The sequence below is a fragment of the Nilaparvata lugens genome, chromosome X (assembly GCF_014356525.2).
Source record: "Nilaparvata lugens isolate BPH chromosome X, ASM1435652v1, whole genome shotgun sequence".
Taxonomy (NCBI): domain Eukaryota; kingdom Metazoa; phylum Arthropoda; class Insecta; order Hemiptera; family Delphacidae; genus Nilaparvata; species Nilaparvata lugens.
The window spans coordinates 94155356-94174055 of record NC_052518.1 but is presented as its reverse complement, the minus strand read 5'-3'; the positions used below and the strand labels follow the sequence as shown (position 1 = coordinate 94174055).

The window sequence follows — 18700 nt, the reverse complement described above, 5'->3', positions numbered from 1 at the left end:
CAATCATCTCCACTAGAATTTTCAAAAGCAATCAGATAAATTTTGAATGATGACCTTGAGTTCACTCGCAGGATCTCATTCAAATCAAATCAAATATTCGCGGACGAAGTCCAGTAACATACTGTACTTTTTGTGTGTAGTATCTTGTTCACTTGTAACTTGTCGTGTTATACTTTTGTTAATATTTTTTAAGAATTTCGAATGAATAAATTTGATTTGATTTGAAATCAAATTCTTTATTTGCCATAATACAATAATTTTTTTTCAAAACGAAAACACCATTAAAATACTTAATTTACATATAAACATGAAAAAAATTATATATTCTTCTCAAAGTTAGTTTATAGGCGTTGCCAGCAAAACCAGAGGTTTGTGTGCTGCAACGAGTATCACAATCTTAGAAATCTTAACTTACCCGTGTGTATATAGTTTTATCATTATTGCTAAGGCAACATTATTGCAAAGTCTTGTTCAAATATGAAGAAAGCGCAACAAATTAAATAAAAATAATTATTAATGTTCCCATAAACTAACGAGATTACTCTATGAATGAAAGTGTTGTCGTATGGAGAGTACTATGATAGAGTAATTTCTATTTATAGCTCTTATTGTAATGCGTTATCGAATATCCTGCATTGATAGAGCGAAATACTGGTGTTTGGTCAAAATTGATTTATGTCATATAAGAGTAGAGACTAGTTCGTAGTTGAATAATTATTGGGATCGGCGTTCACCAATGTAGCAAATTATTTTAATAGTTTTGAGGAGAAAATAAGTTACTCCAATGGTAATTTAAATCAAGTATAATTGACCAAGCGAAGTGAGGTCTAAGATTCAATTCGACTGTTTTGCATTTCTCTTTATGTTTATATGTTTTTATATTTTTATGTTTATATTTATGTGCCGCATTTACGACGAAACGCATCAATAGATTTTCATGAAATTTGACAGGTATATTCCTTTTTAAATTGCGCGTCGACGTATATACAAGGTTTTTGGAAATTTTGCATTTCAAGAATAATATAAAAGGAAAAGTAGCCTCCTTCATACGCCAATATTAGAGTAAAAATCAGACTATAGAATTATTCATCATAAATCAGCTGTCGAGTGGATTATGAATTGCATGCCATGACGCCTGCAATTCAATATCTCAATGTAACTTGATAAAAAATCAGCTGCTGTGTGGTCTATTAATTACATGCAATATTTATGCACGATTAAATTAACTATTTATTGCATGCAATTAATAACTAAAATAACATAGTATTGTCTCTCGACCTTTCACTGCTTTGAACTCGGGCTGTCCTGTTGCCAATATGTCAATAAGGAGATTAGCTTTTGATGTTAGCATTTTTGATACACCAATCCCAACAGCCATTAGCCGTCGCTGACACGACATACAGACAGGATTTACTCTGATGGACAGTATAAGAGGAGGCTGTGGTTTATAACTGCGCGAGGTCTACTGTCCACAGAACTACTAGTTGCAAAGCAGCAGATGATATTTTCGAGGGAAGAATTATTAATTATTACTAGAAGTGGAAGTAATTTTCGGTTTGTAATTGAGAATGACAACTCACCGAAGCGAATAAATCCAATGACACAGTGAAAAACTTGGCACCAGATATAGTGAGTGATTTCTGGCATTGTTGACAGACAATTTGAACAAAAGTCTTAGCCTCCTCCGAGCCATCATACCAATGACAGCTGTAGGCAGCCTCCATCACAGAAGAGCTCTGAAAATTAATTCAATTATCAACGTGAATTCCAATGAGCATTGATTTGTCTGTATGTATGAAAGGTCACGTGCATTCTTCCAATATACAGTAGTAGCAGAGATGTTGTCGATATTCTTACTGGAAAAATGACTTGAAATAATGCAATATATCTTCTTATTAGTAGATGTAATCTTGAACCATCCAGTTCTATTAATAATAGAAATGAGCTCATTTTCAGCTCCTCTATTCAGTATGATAGTGGTCTAAGACAATAGTTCAATACAATGAAATTGTTTCAAGATTATCACCTGGATTTTCTGATAGCTTGTTTTGATAAAACACCAATATTACTCAAAAGCTTGTTGAAGTGACTTAGACCACTTTCATTCTAAGCAGCTTAGATAATGTAAGGAGATATCTGGTTACTCATTTGAGAAGAAATGTATACTATTCTTCGTATCTCTACTTGAACCAGAATAGAAGGTTTATCAGAGCAGGGCTTAATGGTATCGCACTGTCAACCATAACTATTTCCTTGATACCGGTGCTACAGTAGTTCACTCTTGTTAACTGTCTTAAAAATAACTACATTATTTAGTTGTTGAATAACAATCAGTTGTTATGAAAGTATTGTTTTTCGCGCGATTCAAATATTTGTCTACCAGTCAATTTGCAGAGTTTTGGAATTGTGAAGCTCCAAGATGTTTATACATCTCTATACACCAACTTTCCATGTTCAGTATTAGGCATTCATCAATGCAGAAATTTCCAAATCCAAAACTCATAGTTTTCATCAAAATGGTTGTGAGTGAGGTTATCTTGAACTCATATTGAGTTCTATTCAGGAGGGACACGCCATGACATCATGATTTCCATTGAATTCTATGAATGATGACTTTTATCTCTATTGTAGCACGCGTCAATCCCAATAACATAATGAAACCATGAATCTAATTCGAATCCATGAAAAGTTGATTTCCACTGAATGTTGCTTTTTCCCTCCCGATTAAAGCGAGATAGTATAGAATGTAAGAGCCCATGATTGAAGTCCACTCATGCATGATGAGTTCATTGAAACTCGTTGGCATTATGAATTTCATTTGATTGAGTAATTAGATATCAATTGATATTGTTTTTGGCACAAAAGGACAAACGCTGGATCGGATTATTCTATCACCTTTTTCATTAGGCTATTAAGTATCTCTACATCGGCTGTTATGAATGGAGAATGCTTCGTGATTAAAAGTGTATGCAACTTTCACTGTGGAACCGATTTGAATTGATGAATACAATTTTCAATCTCCTTTCATCCCGTGTTATAGATTCATATTGAGGACTTCCACCAGTTAGGAAATTGTCAACATTGTTTAATAGCTGAGGGAATCGATAATGCTATTAGCACTCTTGGGGTGCTAATTAATACTCAACACCTTTGACCGACGAGGGGGAACTTGTACTTACTTCTATGGGGGTAAAAGGGGGTTGATTCAGCTGTTTAAAGCACGGCCGTATAAATAAAAAGAGCACATTCTTTCAAGTGCAAATGCACTTTAATCTTTGAATTTTTAATCAGCTGATTTCAATTGAGAGCAAGGGTTGTTATTAAATAAGTAGAATGTTGAATTTGTGTCGAATCGTAATCTGATACTAAAGAGCTTCCGCCGATAGTAGGAAAACATTCTTTGGAGAAATTACTAATAATGTAAAATATAGTAACAAACAAAATAAATGATGATAATACAATATTTTACAAACAAAAATATTAAAGAAAAATATTTTACAATTAAAAATATTAAATTATTACATCATTACCACAAAATCACGATAAAATGATACCTATGAGCTTGTGCTCATTTTTCATTCTATCATAGACTAACTAAACAGAATAAATAGGTTAGATCAGTGATTCTATCTGAAATGATGAGGACCGAAATTCTCCTCCAGCCTTGCTGTTATTAGAATTTTACTCCTTATTTAACATTCATACAATACTAAATTTTTAACAGTTTTTTGTTTATTAACTTTGTGTTGTTATTGGGTTGACAAATGAATATTTATTGGCAGTGAAGATATTCTTTTAATGCTTCTTTATTATTGGTACTTTTTTCATAATGCCTGTAACTGCATGTTTAAAAAATCAGCCGAAATAATAAACACAAAGTTATCTATGATGGTTTGATTCTGTAATACAATTCAAGGTAAAGATGAGTATATGAATCGGTAACATTTTTTGAGATCTGATTACTCAATAGATATTCCTGGAAATATAGTTTATACAGATGGAGATTAATGACAAATTGCATTTATTCAAATGCTACAAATGCTAGTCAATGAGTAGTTATTATTGAACGAGAATCCAAATTAAATGCTGTAAACCACCCCGAAGACTTCTGCTACTGCAAGCATTGATGAAATTGGAAAATAATATATTTGCTCGAAATATATTTGTGGAGGGTATGTATAGTATCTAAATGAGAATCAGCAGATAAATAGTTGGTATTATATTGATCTCAGTTTAGTACATCACGTCTCGATGTTAACATGTAATTCATTTTTCCCATCATGAATTCTTTCCTTAGTTGAAAATTGATGAAGTGAAATAATTTGTGCATCAAGAAAGATTAAACAGTATGACCTATTGATTAGCTTTGAGAAGATTCTGCGTTATTCAACAAATGAGAATGGATTGTCCAGTGTAATAAATTCCCTTTCAACAACAGCTTTGAGAGAGATGAAAGTGCAACTCAACTCCATTCCCCAACAACGAGCACTCTAGCACTCTAGCAATATCAAACTTTTCTAGTACTTCTTTAGATAGAGCTTCGAAATTGATACTTTTTCATTAGTGATGCTATCCGACAAAAGTGGGTAGAGTCTGAAATCATGATTAATGATAGTTCAGCAAGACGTTCCTGTAATATTAATGATGTGGAAGTGAGCTGCTCTGGATGACTACTATCCTTATTCAATAAGAATTATTTTTGACAGTTGAAATCCGGAATTAAGAGGGAATTTCCGTCTTCTTTATTCGTTTTTAACGTGTGTACAAGAAAACTAATCGGAAATATGAAGTTCTAGGTCCAATATAGCTAATACAGTGTAATATTAGACTATCTTATCAATCTGTTATCTATAATTGAATTGAATTGAATAATTTCCTTTATTGACGGCAGAGTTGGGACTCTAGGGCCTCTCTGCCACACAACCCTATAATAAATGAAGGAAATCAATCTATAATATTGTTATGGATAAGACTTTTGTAGACTTTTGTATTTGCTTATACAGTTTATTATTCTTGGTGACAGTTATTTATATTAGTTAACGTAAGCTTGTGATACTTCTGTCTAATTCATTAGGTAGTGATCAGTTTATAGTTGTTTCCAGTTTACTTCCGTGTGTTATAGTGTTGTAAGTAATAATGATAGGGAAAGAATTGGCTTATACACGTACGGGATAGAAAATTCACGAATGACGCATCATCACATCTGAAGTACTGGACTGATTAACTTGTAATTTTGTATATTGATTCTCAATTCACCGAGGATTCTCAATCCACTCAAAATTTTGCATGAAAATTCTTGATTTACCGAGGTTGGTTATAGGCCTAACAAGTTTTCAATTAGATCCTTGCGGAGCATGGGTTACCTGCCAGTACTACAATAAACTCTAGGGTATGATTTTTCACTATGACTATTTCAATTGTAATATTATCACTGTTAAAATACAATACACTCATAGAAGTTGTTACATACCAACTTGAAATAAAATTAGAGCGATATGAACAACGTAGAACAATTATTCTCACAGTTTGAAAATTTTGTCACTATTCATTTAAATACTATTCAAAACAGAAATTTGAGAGATAAAAAGTCAAGCAGTCAAGCAGCAACTTTTGTCTGTATCAGGTTCTAAAACATTCAACAACCATTCTTATCTAACTAAATCTCCAGCTTTTTCTCTCACCGAGTTACGATTTTGCTTCTCAACCATCTGCATCCCGAATCCGGAGCACATAACTTTTACCCTTAATATCCTCTCTCGCTAATAGGCTATAGTGGTACTCGATCCTGGTAGAAGTTACGTGCTTTGGAATAGGGAAAACTGTGTGGTGTTATTGAAATTGGTCTACTTGAGCTAGAACAGTACGCTCAACTTCCAACAGCTTTGATCTAACCAATAGCTGCCTCCATTACTGGGCATAAAGATCGAATAGGATGCAGGTTGGTGACAGGTTGACAGCCAGGAAATTAGAACAAGTTTATTACCTCTTCAATCAGCTCGTTGCCATGGATACAGTAAACAAATACTTGGGCCAGAGTGTAGAACAGATATCCAATAACAGTCGCTGCGTAAACATCGACGTTGTTGATCTGTAAAACAGAAATGAGTTTGTCGGTGAACATATTTGCCATTTCGAAAACAGTTTGCAGCTTCAAAATAAACATCGCCCCTAAATAAGCTCATCAACATGCAATCAATAACTGAGAATTACTGCTTTGTAACTTAGTGAGCAAAATTGACGTTCTCATGTCAGGTTTCTCATGTTTATTGGTTTTTGAGGTTTATTCACATTATTGTGGTTTTTACCACAATAATATTATTTTCTCATATCAAACAGTTAAACTGATCCTGATATTTTGATGTAGTTGGAATGCATTCCATTATACAGAGTGAGTAATATGAAATCAAAATCAAAATAAAAATCTTTATTGCCGAAAGCATTGAACAATGTTATAACAACGACAGTAGCTGAAAAATGTATGGGAACCCCTCGATAAGTTGTAGATATATAATACTGTAGCTTTCAGGATATGTTATTGGTCGAATACTCTACCTTTTGACGTACAACTGAATTTCATAAGGGGGTGACTTAGGGGTTGTAGCTCGAGTATTTTAAATGTAAACATCCATTTTTTACATCATTTTGAAGGCCTTTTTGAACAAGAAAGATGGAATCAATAAAAATGTTCTATGATACTTGTATCCGAAATGGTGGCTGATGGAAGTTTTAGTTTTTAAGGAAATGAGGGGTTGTAACTCAAATATTTTGAAATGTAAACCCTCATTATGTAATACATCATTTTGAACTAACTCACTCTGAAAGTTATAACCTTATATCTACAACAGTTTCCAGCTTATTAGGGGGTTCCCATACATATGACTCACTCTGTATATTGGATTATGCTACACTTGATATCACTTACAGTTTAATAAAAAATGGAGAAATATAGGGGGAGTATCTATATATGTAAAAGCGAACTGGCTCTGATTCTTTCATTCACTCACTCACTCACTCACACACTCACTAACTCACTCACTCACTCACTTACTTACTCACTCACTCACACACTCACTCACTAATTCATAAACAACAGAACCAAACTCTACTGCACCAAAATTGGCAGGTTTGTTCAGTTGGACTTCAATATGCGCACTAAGAAATATTGATAAAGAAAATAATTCCAAAGATACGCCCATAATCTATGTTTTTTCAGCGTTTTCTCATATTTATCATGAACTAATCCAGAGAAAATGTTCAAGTCTGGTGCACAGGCTCATCTGAGGTACAAAAATGTTCTATTGGAAAGGTTTTTAAATAACGGCTAACTGGAAGAAATAAGCTGTTTTTGAGCATTTTTCCTACGTTTTCTAGGCCTTTTCGAGATTATGTTCAAATTTGATACAGAAGTTGAACGAGGGAAGTTTGTCTTGAGAGAACTTCAAAATGAAGCCAGAGATATGCCCAAGATAAACGGTTTTACTGTGTTTTTCTAGCGTTCTTTGTCTTTTGTTTTGCTCTTCTAATATAACAGATTGAGTGAAAACGTTCAAATTTAGTACAGAAGTTCAGCTAAGGTATAAAATATCTTATGTTGAGAGGACTTCAATATTTTGTTGAAGATACGCTCAAAATTGAAGTTTTTCTGAATTTTTCAGCTCAGTCACAAATTGTTCAAATCTGGTACACATATTGTTGTGAATCTCTCCATATTAAGGTGAAATGAAAGCAATATTGTCAGTTCCACATAATTGAATTTCACAGTTTAGTTCCACAGAATTATGTGGAAACTGACAATTTCGATTCTATTTCACCTTGATGATCATAATCATCATAGCGTGTAGTTAATTCATTACCATATTCTGATGTTAACCCGTAAGGGTTAACTCAACCCTTGTACGGGTTTAGCGGCACAGCAGTGTATAGGAAAGAAGTATGAGACTGAAATACTTAACACATCAGAACAATAATATTCAAAATAGGAATATTTATTTTACTTGAATTAACATCTTTCTCAAGTGCTGATTTATTGTAAATCTGAAACTCAGATTTTGGAAATGCATTTCTTTCATGTCATTCTACGTAGTGATTACAGATATGAAGTCATGACCGTATTGTGAAAGTGAAAGTGGTTTTAAAGGCTGGCCACTAACGACAGGACATGCATGATGAGCATGTGTCATACATTGTCATCACAGTGAAAGGCTTCAAACAGAGTTTTTTGGATATTAGGTTTTGTATCTTCAATTTTTTGTTGTTTATTTTCCCTTTACTACTCTATTTGAGGTTAAATTATTTTTGTATCGTTATAATTTGTGGTTTTCTAGTGTTATTGGTTGTTTATTCTATGTTAGAAGCTAACTGTCAAACAGCTGTTTTTTGTTCTAAGCCACCCGTTGATGAGAAAAATGATGTAGGCCTACATGTATGTGTGCGCGCATGATGAACATGTGTGTACACACATATCCTGTCGTTAGTGGTCAGCCTTAAAAGTGCATGTACACATGTTTCACATTGAAATTCTGAATCTGACCTTTGTAGCTTGATAGGCCAACAGGGTGAGTGTGACTGTGGTGATCAACATGTGGATAAGCAAAGCAGCACCATAAGCATCGTTGATACTCGATACGTATCTGCAACATTCATCATTATTATATATCAATCTCTTAAATTATTGAGCATAGTACATATTAATCGAGAACCAAGAAAATAAATTCTATGTGTCTTATCAAATTTATACCTGTATGTGTAAGTCACAAATACCTGTATAGTTGAGTGTTCACAGAATTATTACAGAGGATTCCACTATTATTAGTATAGAAAAGAATAACAGAGAAATTAATTGTTTTAGTACTGCATGAATGCACAAGACAAACAAGATCATCTGAAAAACATTGTAAAATCAGCTGTATGGCCATATGGAGCCATACCGAGCTTTAAAGCTTCATCTTAAATACAATTTGAATTAAAAATGTAATATTGATGTTTAAATGGTGAAAATTGGTCATGCATTCAGTACGAAATGGATTAATTTTTCTGTTATTCTTTGATCGATCTCAATAAATAAGGTATGCTTGAAATTGTGATAACATTTTCCAACTTTTTTGACTCTTGTGAATTTTTTGTAAAGTGAACGGTTTTCGTGAAATTTGCCATAAAAAATTAAAAATGGCCGCCATTTTCAATATGTACATCGAATTTTTTCATTTTATTTTTTAAAGTTCAGTCTTTATAGCATAAATATTCATGCCAAATTTCTGATTAATAGAACTTTTCGTTCTTGAGATAAACATTCCTAAGTGAAAAAAACTAAATGGCAGCTATAAGCAAAACTGCTCAGTTTTGGACACTTCAAATATACGACAATTGTACAGAATATATAGTGTGGGTAGAGATTTGCAATTGGCCAATAGCTGTTGACCATTGAAGGTTGTACTCGACTATCATTGGTCGAGACTGGACACGCCTATGCATTCCAAATATGGCCATGTAACCCGTGGGAAGAGACTTGGTAACTAACAAAACCAAATGGATAATACGAGAAGCAATGGAAGAGTGTAGGCTACAATTTAAGACGGCGGACTAAGTGTGAATACTACCATTAGATATATACAACTCATGGCAATAATATTCTCACTACACCGATCACTGTACGCTGATAATATGAGTTGGTATTCACCTTAGAAGTCAAAGGCAGTTGACATAATGTAATTGTGATTAATTTGCTCTTGGCTCCAAGATATTCCTCAATAAATCAACAATTATTGATTGTGAATTATCACGAAGATTTTTAGGACTGACCTTTCTTCATTCCTTCCTCCATTATCATTAATTCTTCTTTAGTTTCTCTTCTGTTCACTATCTCTATTCGTTCTACTTCTCTTCCCGTTTTCTCTTGTCTAATTACCTCTAGTGAATCGATGAAAGCATGAAAAATTCAACAGTAGAAATTCGTGTTACTCGATGTTTATCTCATGTTTCATTCAAGGAAATCGACTGGAGTGCTTCAGCATCAACGGTTCTATTCAGCAATTATAATTCGAATGACCTGCTCAACATTGTTCTAAGCGTTTGGACTATTTCGAATCTGAATGTGAGATAATTTTTATGGTAATCGTATTCCAGTAATCGATTATTTAATGGAGAAGGAATTGCATGTTCAATGGAGTGATAGGCTACTTTATAACAAAACACAATCCTTTAAAATTATTGGGGAAGGAATAATATTTTTCATTATGGGGAAGGTCGTGTTTTTATTTTACAGCTGGCTATACGTCAGTTTATGAGTTTCGGGGATGATATTCCGATTTTCTATAGACGCACTCGTTCACTCACTTTTATTATCCCAGGGATGAGACATAGTGCAATCGAATTTTTATATCATGAACATACTATGTTCCAAATTTCGTGAAAATCGTTAGAGCCGTTTTCGAGATTCATTGGATATAAATAACCAGATATAAAAATATGAACAGAAATTGCTCGCTCAATATAATAGGATATTACTCAATGGTTATTCCTTAATGGTTGATGGGTGAATAAATAAATGAATAAAGTATATAAAGTTGAATAAGATAAATAAATTTAGTAAATAAATGTGCGGGTTTCAAATGAATTGATAGAAGGAGCATGGACTGTATGAAATGACAGTGACTTCCCCAACCGAGAAGCTACAACTACTAGGGAAGACCTGTTGAACATTAGCCTACAGTTCTATCATAGAAGAACAAATTCTCTTCGTTTGTCTCTGGCTCTATGAAGTGCTATCTGCAATGAGATCCGATTGAACATCAGTGTGTTGGAGGGAGAAAGAGTATTCTGATGTAACTACATGAACAGTGGTATTTCAAAAAGTAATTGTCGATTCTTAGAAGAGAATATAAAGTAATTATATTGTCCATTAACACATGACTGGGAAGGAGAGAGATTGATCGATTAAAATGAGAGAGAAAGAATGATTGAATTGAAGAGAGATAATTGAATTGAATTGGATAATTGCATTTATCATTGGTAGAGTGAGGAATCTAGGTCCTTCTGCCACACAACCCTTTGAGCTAGGGAGTATAATTGAATTGAATTGAATTGAATAATTGCATTTATCATTGGCAGAGTGAGGAATCTAGGTCCTCTCTGCCACACAACCCTAAGAGAAAAAAGAGAAAGAGACAGAAAAAGAGAGATAGAGAAAGAGAGAGATGTGTTATAATGATGATGTGACAAAAGAATTATTCAGAGGTATGATATTCTCATAAATAATGGTGAAGAGGAGAATGGTTAAGTATCGTTCCCTGGAAGACTATAATTTATAATTAGTAAGATTTTCTTCAAAAACTTTATTCTAATTATTATCTATTTATAAATGAGAGCCTGATTATACAACGGTTTTCGGAAAGCATTTTTCATCATTTTTTGCTAAAGAAAGGCAGGATAGAGTAGTGATAATAACAATAAGAATAATATATAAGAGAGTTCGTTTTGATGAAATAAAAGAATAATAAAGAAAGGTGAACAAATAGAACCAGAGAAGAAGAGAAAAAAGAGCTTATCACAAGTCATATACGTGATTGCATAGAGAACTGAATTTAGAAACTTTCTTCAAATTTTCCATTGCTATTATAGTCCAGTCAAATGGTCGTTTTTCAGGAAACAGCCCCGAAAGAATTTTTCTCCACGGTTCTATATGTATTGTGGGGCTCTGATTTCGAATCTGAAATTTTCTGACACGCCAAAGGGCGGCTTCACCCTCAAAACCCCCAAAATTTCGGACCTTTTTCAATTTTCTTATTTAATCTCGAAAATCTCCAGTTTCTCAAGAAAAATCATTTTCGACAAAATTGATGAGAATAAAATTTCCAATAAATTGAGTGATCGCGCAGGACTCTACCATTTTTGGTTCTGGAGCTATGAATTTCCAAAAAAGGGGTATTTTTAAAGGGTTTTTCAAAATTATGCAAACTCACCACTTTCACCCTTTACAACTTGAATCTTTTACTAGTAATGATGAAAAAACACACATCACGTGAAATAACAATCAATCCTGAACAGGATTTCTTAGGAATTTTCAAATTATCGACTTACTAATTTTTTAACTTACAGGAAAAAACTTTATAATGAAATGGAATTGATATTATAGTAGAATTATCATTTAGAGTGGATTCTAGAAATTCAATGAGTTAAGTATTGAATCCAACAGATCGGCAACACTATCAATCTCTCACTCATTCATTTTCTTTCTCTCTCACTCACTCTTTCACCCTCAAGCTTTTTAATATCACACAAATTATCTTTCAGTCCCTCCACCCACTCTTTATAACGTTTTGTCTCTTTCTTTCTCAATTTGGTTGGTTAAATTGAGAACGGGGCTCTTATTAATATTGACAACATTCATTATCGTCTGTTTTTTCTCTCTCCTATTATTACTTCTCACTCGCCACCAGTTGCTCTCTCTCTTCCTCCATCTTTCACTTACACACAATTCTTAATTTTTCTCTCCCACTCTCTCACCAGTCGATAGAGTGTTCATTGGAGAAATATTCTTTTACATCCTTTTCAAAGAGTTGATGAGTTGAAGAAGAAGAAGAAGAAGAAGAAGAAGAAGAAGAAGAAGAAGAAGAAGAAGAAGAAGAAGAAGAAGAAGAAGAAGAAGAAGAAGAAGAAGAAGAAGAGAAGAAGAAGAAGAAGAAGAAGAAGAAGAAGAAGAAGAAGAAGAAGAAGAAGAAGAAGAAGAAGAATTGTATTTTTATTGAAATACTAGAAGAAAAAGAAAGTACAACCAACATAGGTTATGATTTAGCTGAAGTAATAGTCAACATTTTTGACAAACAGTATTGATTCAGAATCTGAAATAAATGTAATCAGTAATAGACTAATTTCTGAGATAAAAATCAATGATAATAAATCAGCTTTATTCCAGCAATATAAGTATTGTAGCAGTAATTTACTGGCGCACGACACAAAAAAGTACAAAAACCAACCCTGCTTGAAGTTGTCTTTGGAAAGTTGAAAATTAGGTACCTGTTATATTCTTGATTATTGAAGATTCAAATGATATCTTCATACTAGGGTTTGAATTTTTGAAGAACGTAGTTGCTAAATTAGATTTTGAAGAAGATATTTTCATGATAAAAGATTTAAGTATACCGAAATCAGATTTAATAAGAAAGAGTTATCAGATATCCCCTACAGAAGGTGGCAAGGCAGAGAATCGGCAACGCTGTTTCCCTATCTTTCTTCACTACCATTATAACAAAGAACCACATCATAGGAGAATAGCAACGTCGCAAATATAAGTGAAAGTCAGGAGAGTACAGGAGTCAACCGTCAAAAATATCTTGGTTCTGGTGAGATTCGAACTCATGCCACTGGTGCCACTAAGCCAGTGTCTAGACCACTAGACCACGGCTCCTCCACAAAACAATACAGTTTAAATCGAATGACTTCCAACCTACGTCGTTCAGTCGAGGCTTTTCGCGTTTGAGCTGTTCAAACTACCAGGGCCGCAGAACTCACTAGCACTTGTTATGGTGAGGTCCTCGTAATAATGTTAGTAGAGAAAGATAGAACAGCATTGCTGATTTTCTGCTTTGTTACTGTCTTCTCTAGAAAATATTTTATGTAATATCAGGTTTGATTGTATGGTATTGACAAAAGTGTAAAAGTGGTATTGACAATATCAAAGTCTTATTCTTTCAGTAATATTAACTGTTCATTCATGTTAAAAATTATCAAATATAATCTATTTGCCAAGAAAATGTATTTTTCATTGAATGAATAATAAATTTCCATAATAATTGAGATTGAATATTTTGTTGATTAGGTAATACTTCTACATTGATTAAAAACGATCTGGCAACGTTGCAAAGTTAGAAAAGAATAGCGCTATCTGCTTTGTTGAATGATAGACAAGGATAGTAACACTGAAGTCAATCAAATACTGCCATTATACAGAGTGAGTCATATGTATGGGAACCCTTCAATAGATTGGAGACTGTTGTAGATATAATACTGTAACTTTCAGGATAAGTTATTGGTAAAATACTCTACCTTTTGACGTACAACTGAATTTCTTAAAAAAACTTAATCCTCAATCAGCCGCCATTCTAGATACAAGTATCATAGAACATTTTTGTCAATGCCATCTTTCTTGTTTCAAAAAGGCCTTTTAAATGATGTACCATACAATGGGTGTTTACATTTAAAATATTCAAGTTATAACCCCAAAGTCACCCCCTTATGAGGGGTTGGAATCCAGTTGTACGTCAAAAGGTAGAGTATTTTACCAATAACTTATCCTGAAAGTTACAGTATTATATCTACAACAGTCTCCAATCTATTGAAGGGTTCCCATACATATGACTCACTCTGTATAACGTGAACCTCACTATAGTATTTTCGTTTTCAAGTTTTCAACTTCATTTATTTTTTGAGAATCACAGTATTTACGCTCCATATTACAGAATTACCTCATCATATCACATGAGGAGGCAATATTAGACAGTGTTGCAAAAGTGAAAGTATTAGTTACATATTCGGAAGCCTGTGATTGGAAATTGGATTATTACTATCTCCCAATCTAACGAGAGAACTGTTGATTATTTGGAACATTTCTGGTGGAATGATGACACATTATGCGTCGACCAATCAGAATCGAGAATGGGCGTGTACTACATCGTTCTCGCTTGTGATTAGTCAATGCTGTTTGACACAGTAATCAATTGGTGGCAGCACTTACAAGGACGATTAACACAAAACAAGAGAAAACTTCACTTGAAGAAGAAGAAGATGAAGAAGAAGAAGAAGAATAAGAAAACAAGAGGAGGAGGAGAAGAAGAAGAAGAAGAAGAAGAAGAAGAAGAAAAAAAAGAAAAAGAAGGAAAATATAAATGATAAATTAAATCCAGTGATTATAACTTTCCATTTCAATTCTGATGTATATTTTTCATAATTGATGATTTTCATCCAAATTGAGTAATAAATTTCTACCTCAATCATTCTCAGAGTATTTATTTATTTATTTATCTATTCACATTTCATAATACAGTACACAAATCAATGATTGTATCGATCCACACATCTCATGTTACGTTCTTAATTTTCATTTTTTCTCAAAATGTTTTCATTTGAATACTGTAACACGATATTCACAGTATAAACCCAGACATATTTACTCTTTTTAGAGTGTTAATGAAAAGAGTATAACGGAATGATTAGCTGTTTAAATCTCCGCCAATTTGTTTAGATATACAAATAATAGATGGTCAATATCATAACAATCAAATTGTATTTTATTATTTTATTGTTCAATACTCTCTAATCTATACTTTGTTAATTCATTGAAAAGTTTGCTTTGTTGAGAGCTATTTTGCGAACAAGCCTTTATACTTTTTTTCAATCAATCAATCAATCAATCAATTCATTTATTTCACAAACAAATAATACTTATATTGCATAATCTGCATAAATGAAGGAATCTAATATCACTCTTTATCACTCTGTCTCATCAAGATTATCCAGCTGTGAATAACAAATAGTGAGTAGGTTTTTGATTTTGTATTAACATTTTTTAAATAAGTGCAATATTTCTAAAGTTTTTAATTTATTGTGATACATTCTGTGATTCATCTATAGATTATAAAATCAACCTTCAAAATTCAAAATTTTAAATCATCATTCCTGGACCGAAAATCAAGTAACGAAGCAGTGTGTGATTATGTAACCTTATCTTATGGACAACATTAACATTTTATCAAAATTTTTGGAGAGAAATAGTACAGGCTCAGCCTAGTTTTTCCTCCAATGTCATAATTGTATTATGATTATAGTATTTTATACAATAAATAAATTATAAACTTTGGTGTGTCTCTCTCTCTCCGAAAGACGGCTCATGAGAGACAAAATACCTGAATTCTTAGATGAAAATCACTCATTCCGAATGTAGTGAACAATCAATCTCTTACTCTTCTCATTGTTCAGTTTCACTGAATATTTTAATAATGTTTGTCATTGAATTTGAATTGTATCACATACATTCAAACTCTTATCTGATTTCTCGAGTTCATATCTTGTCTGAAGTGAGACTTACAATCATCAAAGACTTACAGTCTTTCTCTCTTCCCTATGTAATAAATAGATTGATATCAATCTATGGTTGATGGAAGAAGGAGTTGATGGAAAAACGTCTCACTCCACGAGAATTAAGGATTAACTATTCCAGAATCACAGCTTTAGTATTGGTAATGACACAAAAACTTGAGCCAGGATCACCCATATCCGGTGATTCAGTCATATAGGAATTCTTATTATTCTACAACAAACTTCTATTTCTACAAATGGAAATTACTGATATATTGAAATTATTCAAATGCTAATGAATTAACTATTATTATTAATTGAATAAAATATGGCTTCGAATAAAATGAGCGCTGCTATTCAGAGATTGTCAGTTTGGTGTAAGGGTAAGCATTCCTGACCGGCAATTAGGAAATACTGGGTTCGATTCCCGAACTGACAAATAAGTTTTGAATAGTAGCGCTCATCGAATTTCCATCTAGCTGTCAAAGTTGACAAAATCCTGTTGTCAATATTTGCAGTAGCAGAAGTCTTCGGGGTGAATTACAACATTTAATTTGGATTTTCGTTTGATAATAATAAACTTCTATCAATTTATTATCAACTTGCACTTTTCAAAACAGCTTATACATTTGAGTTCATTACAGAAACTTAATGTTCACTTTTGCCAAATTTGTTATTATTTCAACGAATAATATTTCAAACACATGATATTAATAATATCATGTGTGTTACAGTATTCATCATATTAGAAGTTCAACCACACTGGATAATAACTAGCTAAACAAAATATTTCCTAGTCATATAAGCATAGTGAAGCATTAAGTGTATCCATTTACTACCATAGAGAAACCTCCTGTTCACGAACAAGGGCTTCATGAAGCACTTTGTGAGCAGTAATTGTTTACATTATTATTTTTTATCATACATGATGGTATATTCCCTCAATAAAAGAAGAGTATGCTTTGTACAGAATTAGTTATTGTTGCGTTGTTATTCGAAAGCAATTGATTATTTAAGTTTCATTGTAGATTGATAGTTGCTTTTAGTTCTTGCTGTTGAATAGTAATTATAATGTAATAATTTTTTTTGGAATATTTTCTTTTTTATTTTGCTGCTTCTCAATGTACTTCTCACTTACTTTGCTGCTTCTCACTCTATAATTAAGGTGTGTTGAACTAATTATTCGATGTGTACCGATGTGAACAATAAAACTTGATTTGATTTGATATGTACTAATAGATAGTACACCTAACGATTTAGATGGAAACTGAGCAACGGTTGAAAGTTTATTTTGCCGCACTCTGCAGATGACATTTTTCCTCTTTCTTTTTTCGTCAGATGATGTTGAAGTGTTATTTTCTATACTCGCACTTTTTTATTGAACTCTTTCTCTCCTTCATCACTAAAATAACTACAGAGTTTCAATAATAGAAATGATGTCCCGCACAAATTGTCTCTGAAGCTTCTATAAACGATTTCTAATTGCTGTCTGAATCTATTTTGTTCTAATGAAATATGCAAACTTTGTTGGAAAAGCGGCAAAAAATAGTTTATAATGGTCGGAAAAATTTCATCAGAGCAATCTGATAATTCACTAATCATTAACTCGATAATATCAAGTCGTAGAATATTTTGTTCGAGGTAATCGATCTGAGTCTTTTTATTTCGTTTTAGTTTTGAACAAATATAGTTGACCGAACGTAGTGAGGTCTATGTTTCAACTCGGATTTTCTTTCTGTCGGTCTGTCTGTCTGTAACGCGATTACGGCCAAACGCGTTGATAGAATTCTATGAGATTTGGCAGTAATATTCCTTTTTCAACTGCGAGTCGATGTATACACAAGGTTTTTTTTTGAAATTTTACATTTTAGGGATAATATGAAAAGAAAAGGAATTATTCCTCCATACTCTGATATCACTATATATATCATCTACTTTGAAGATAAGATTAATCAGACTATAGAATAATTATTTTTAATAAACCAGCTGACAAGTGGATTATTCATTGCATGCATTACACAGATATCTAACCGTGTCTATATTTCTATAAGGTAGGGTTCCAATATTTTTTATTATGTGTGCCCATCAGTATTAATATTATCACATTTGAAAAACGAATTTAATAGGTGATTGAAAATAAAATAAAAAATGATTAAATGAACTGAATAATGCTGAAGAAATTATAATATTCTTGAATGAAAAAAAATAATATTTAAAAATAGTTGAGAAATATTTTTATCAGATGGAAAGATTATCACGGAACTGGGTAAATTATCATATGGGATACAAGTTCAAACGTGAACTGAGTTTATTAACATGAGTGAGTTTTTGATCTTAAAGAAAACAAATAACAGTTTTTAAGAGTAAATTATGATTCAACTGTGAATTGTGATTCAACTAGAACAGGTGACATCAGATACTTGTGGATCAGAAAACTGCGTGAGGTCTACTGTTCACAGAACTACTAGTGATATTTAAAACATTAACGTCTTATTCTTTCAATCATTTCACTTCATATGCCATTCTTCAATCACTCTGAATACTCAGCTTTACTACACTTTCAATTATAGTATCAGGTTCTCTAGTAGCATTAAACATTGAATGTGATGAAATTTTATTTAATCTTGAACGG

At 32.7% G+C, this 18700-nt stretch overlaps 1 protein-coding gene across 2 annotated transcripts in view; it reads right to left on the bottom strand.

Moving 5' to 3' along the window:
- The window catches only part of LOC111044749 (odorant receptor coreceptor), a 57703-nt gene that overhangs the window by 8952 nt on the left and 30051 nt on the right, over positions 1 to 18700 (bottom strand). For both annotated transcript variants that reach the window (XM_039442725.1, XM_039442726.1), the window contains exons 6-8: positions 8531 to 8630; positions 5984 to 6088; positions 1581 to 1736 (exon numbers count right to left, since the gene is read on the bottom strand). In XM_039442725.1, coding sequence (XP_039298659.1) covers positions 1581 to 1736; positions 5984 to 6088; positions 8531 to 8630 — 361 coding nt within the window. The remainder of the gene's footprint in view (positions 1 to 1580; positions 1737 to 5983; positions 6089 to 8530; positions 8631 to 18700) is intronic.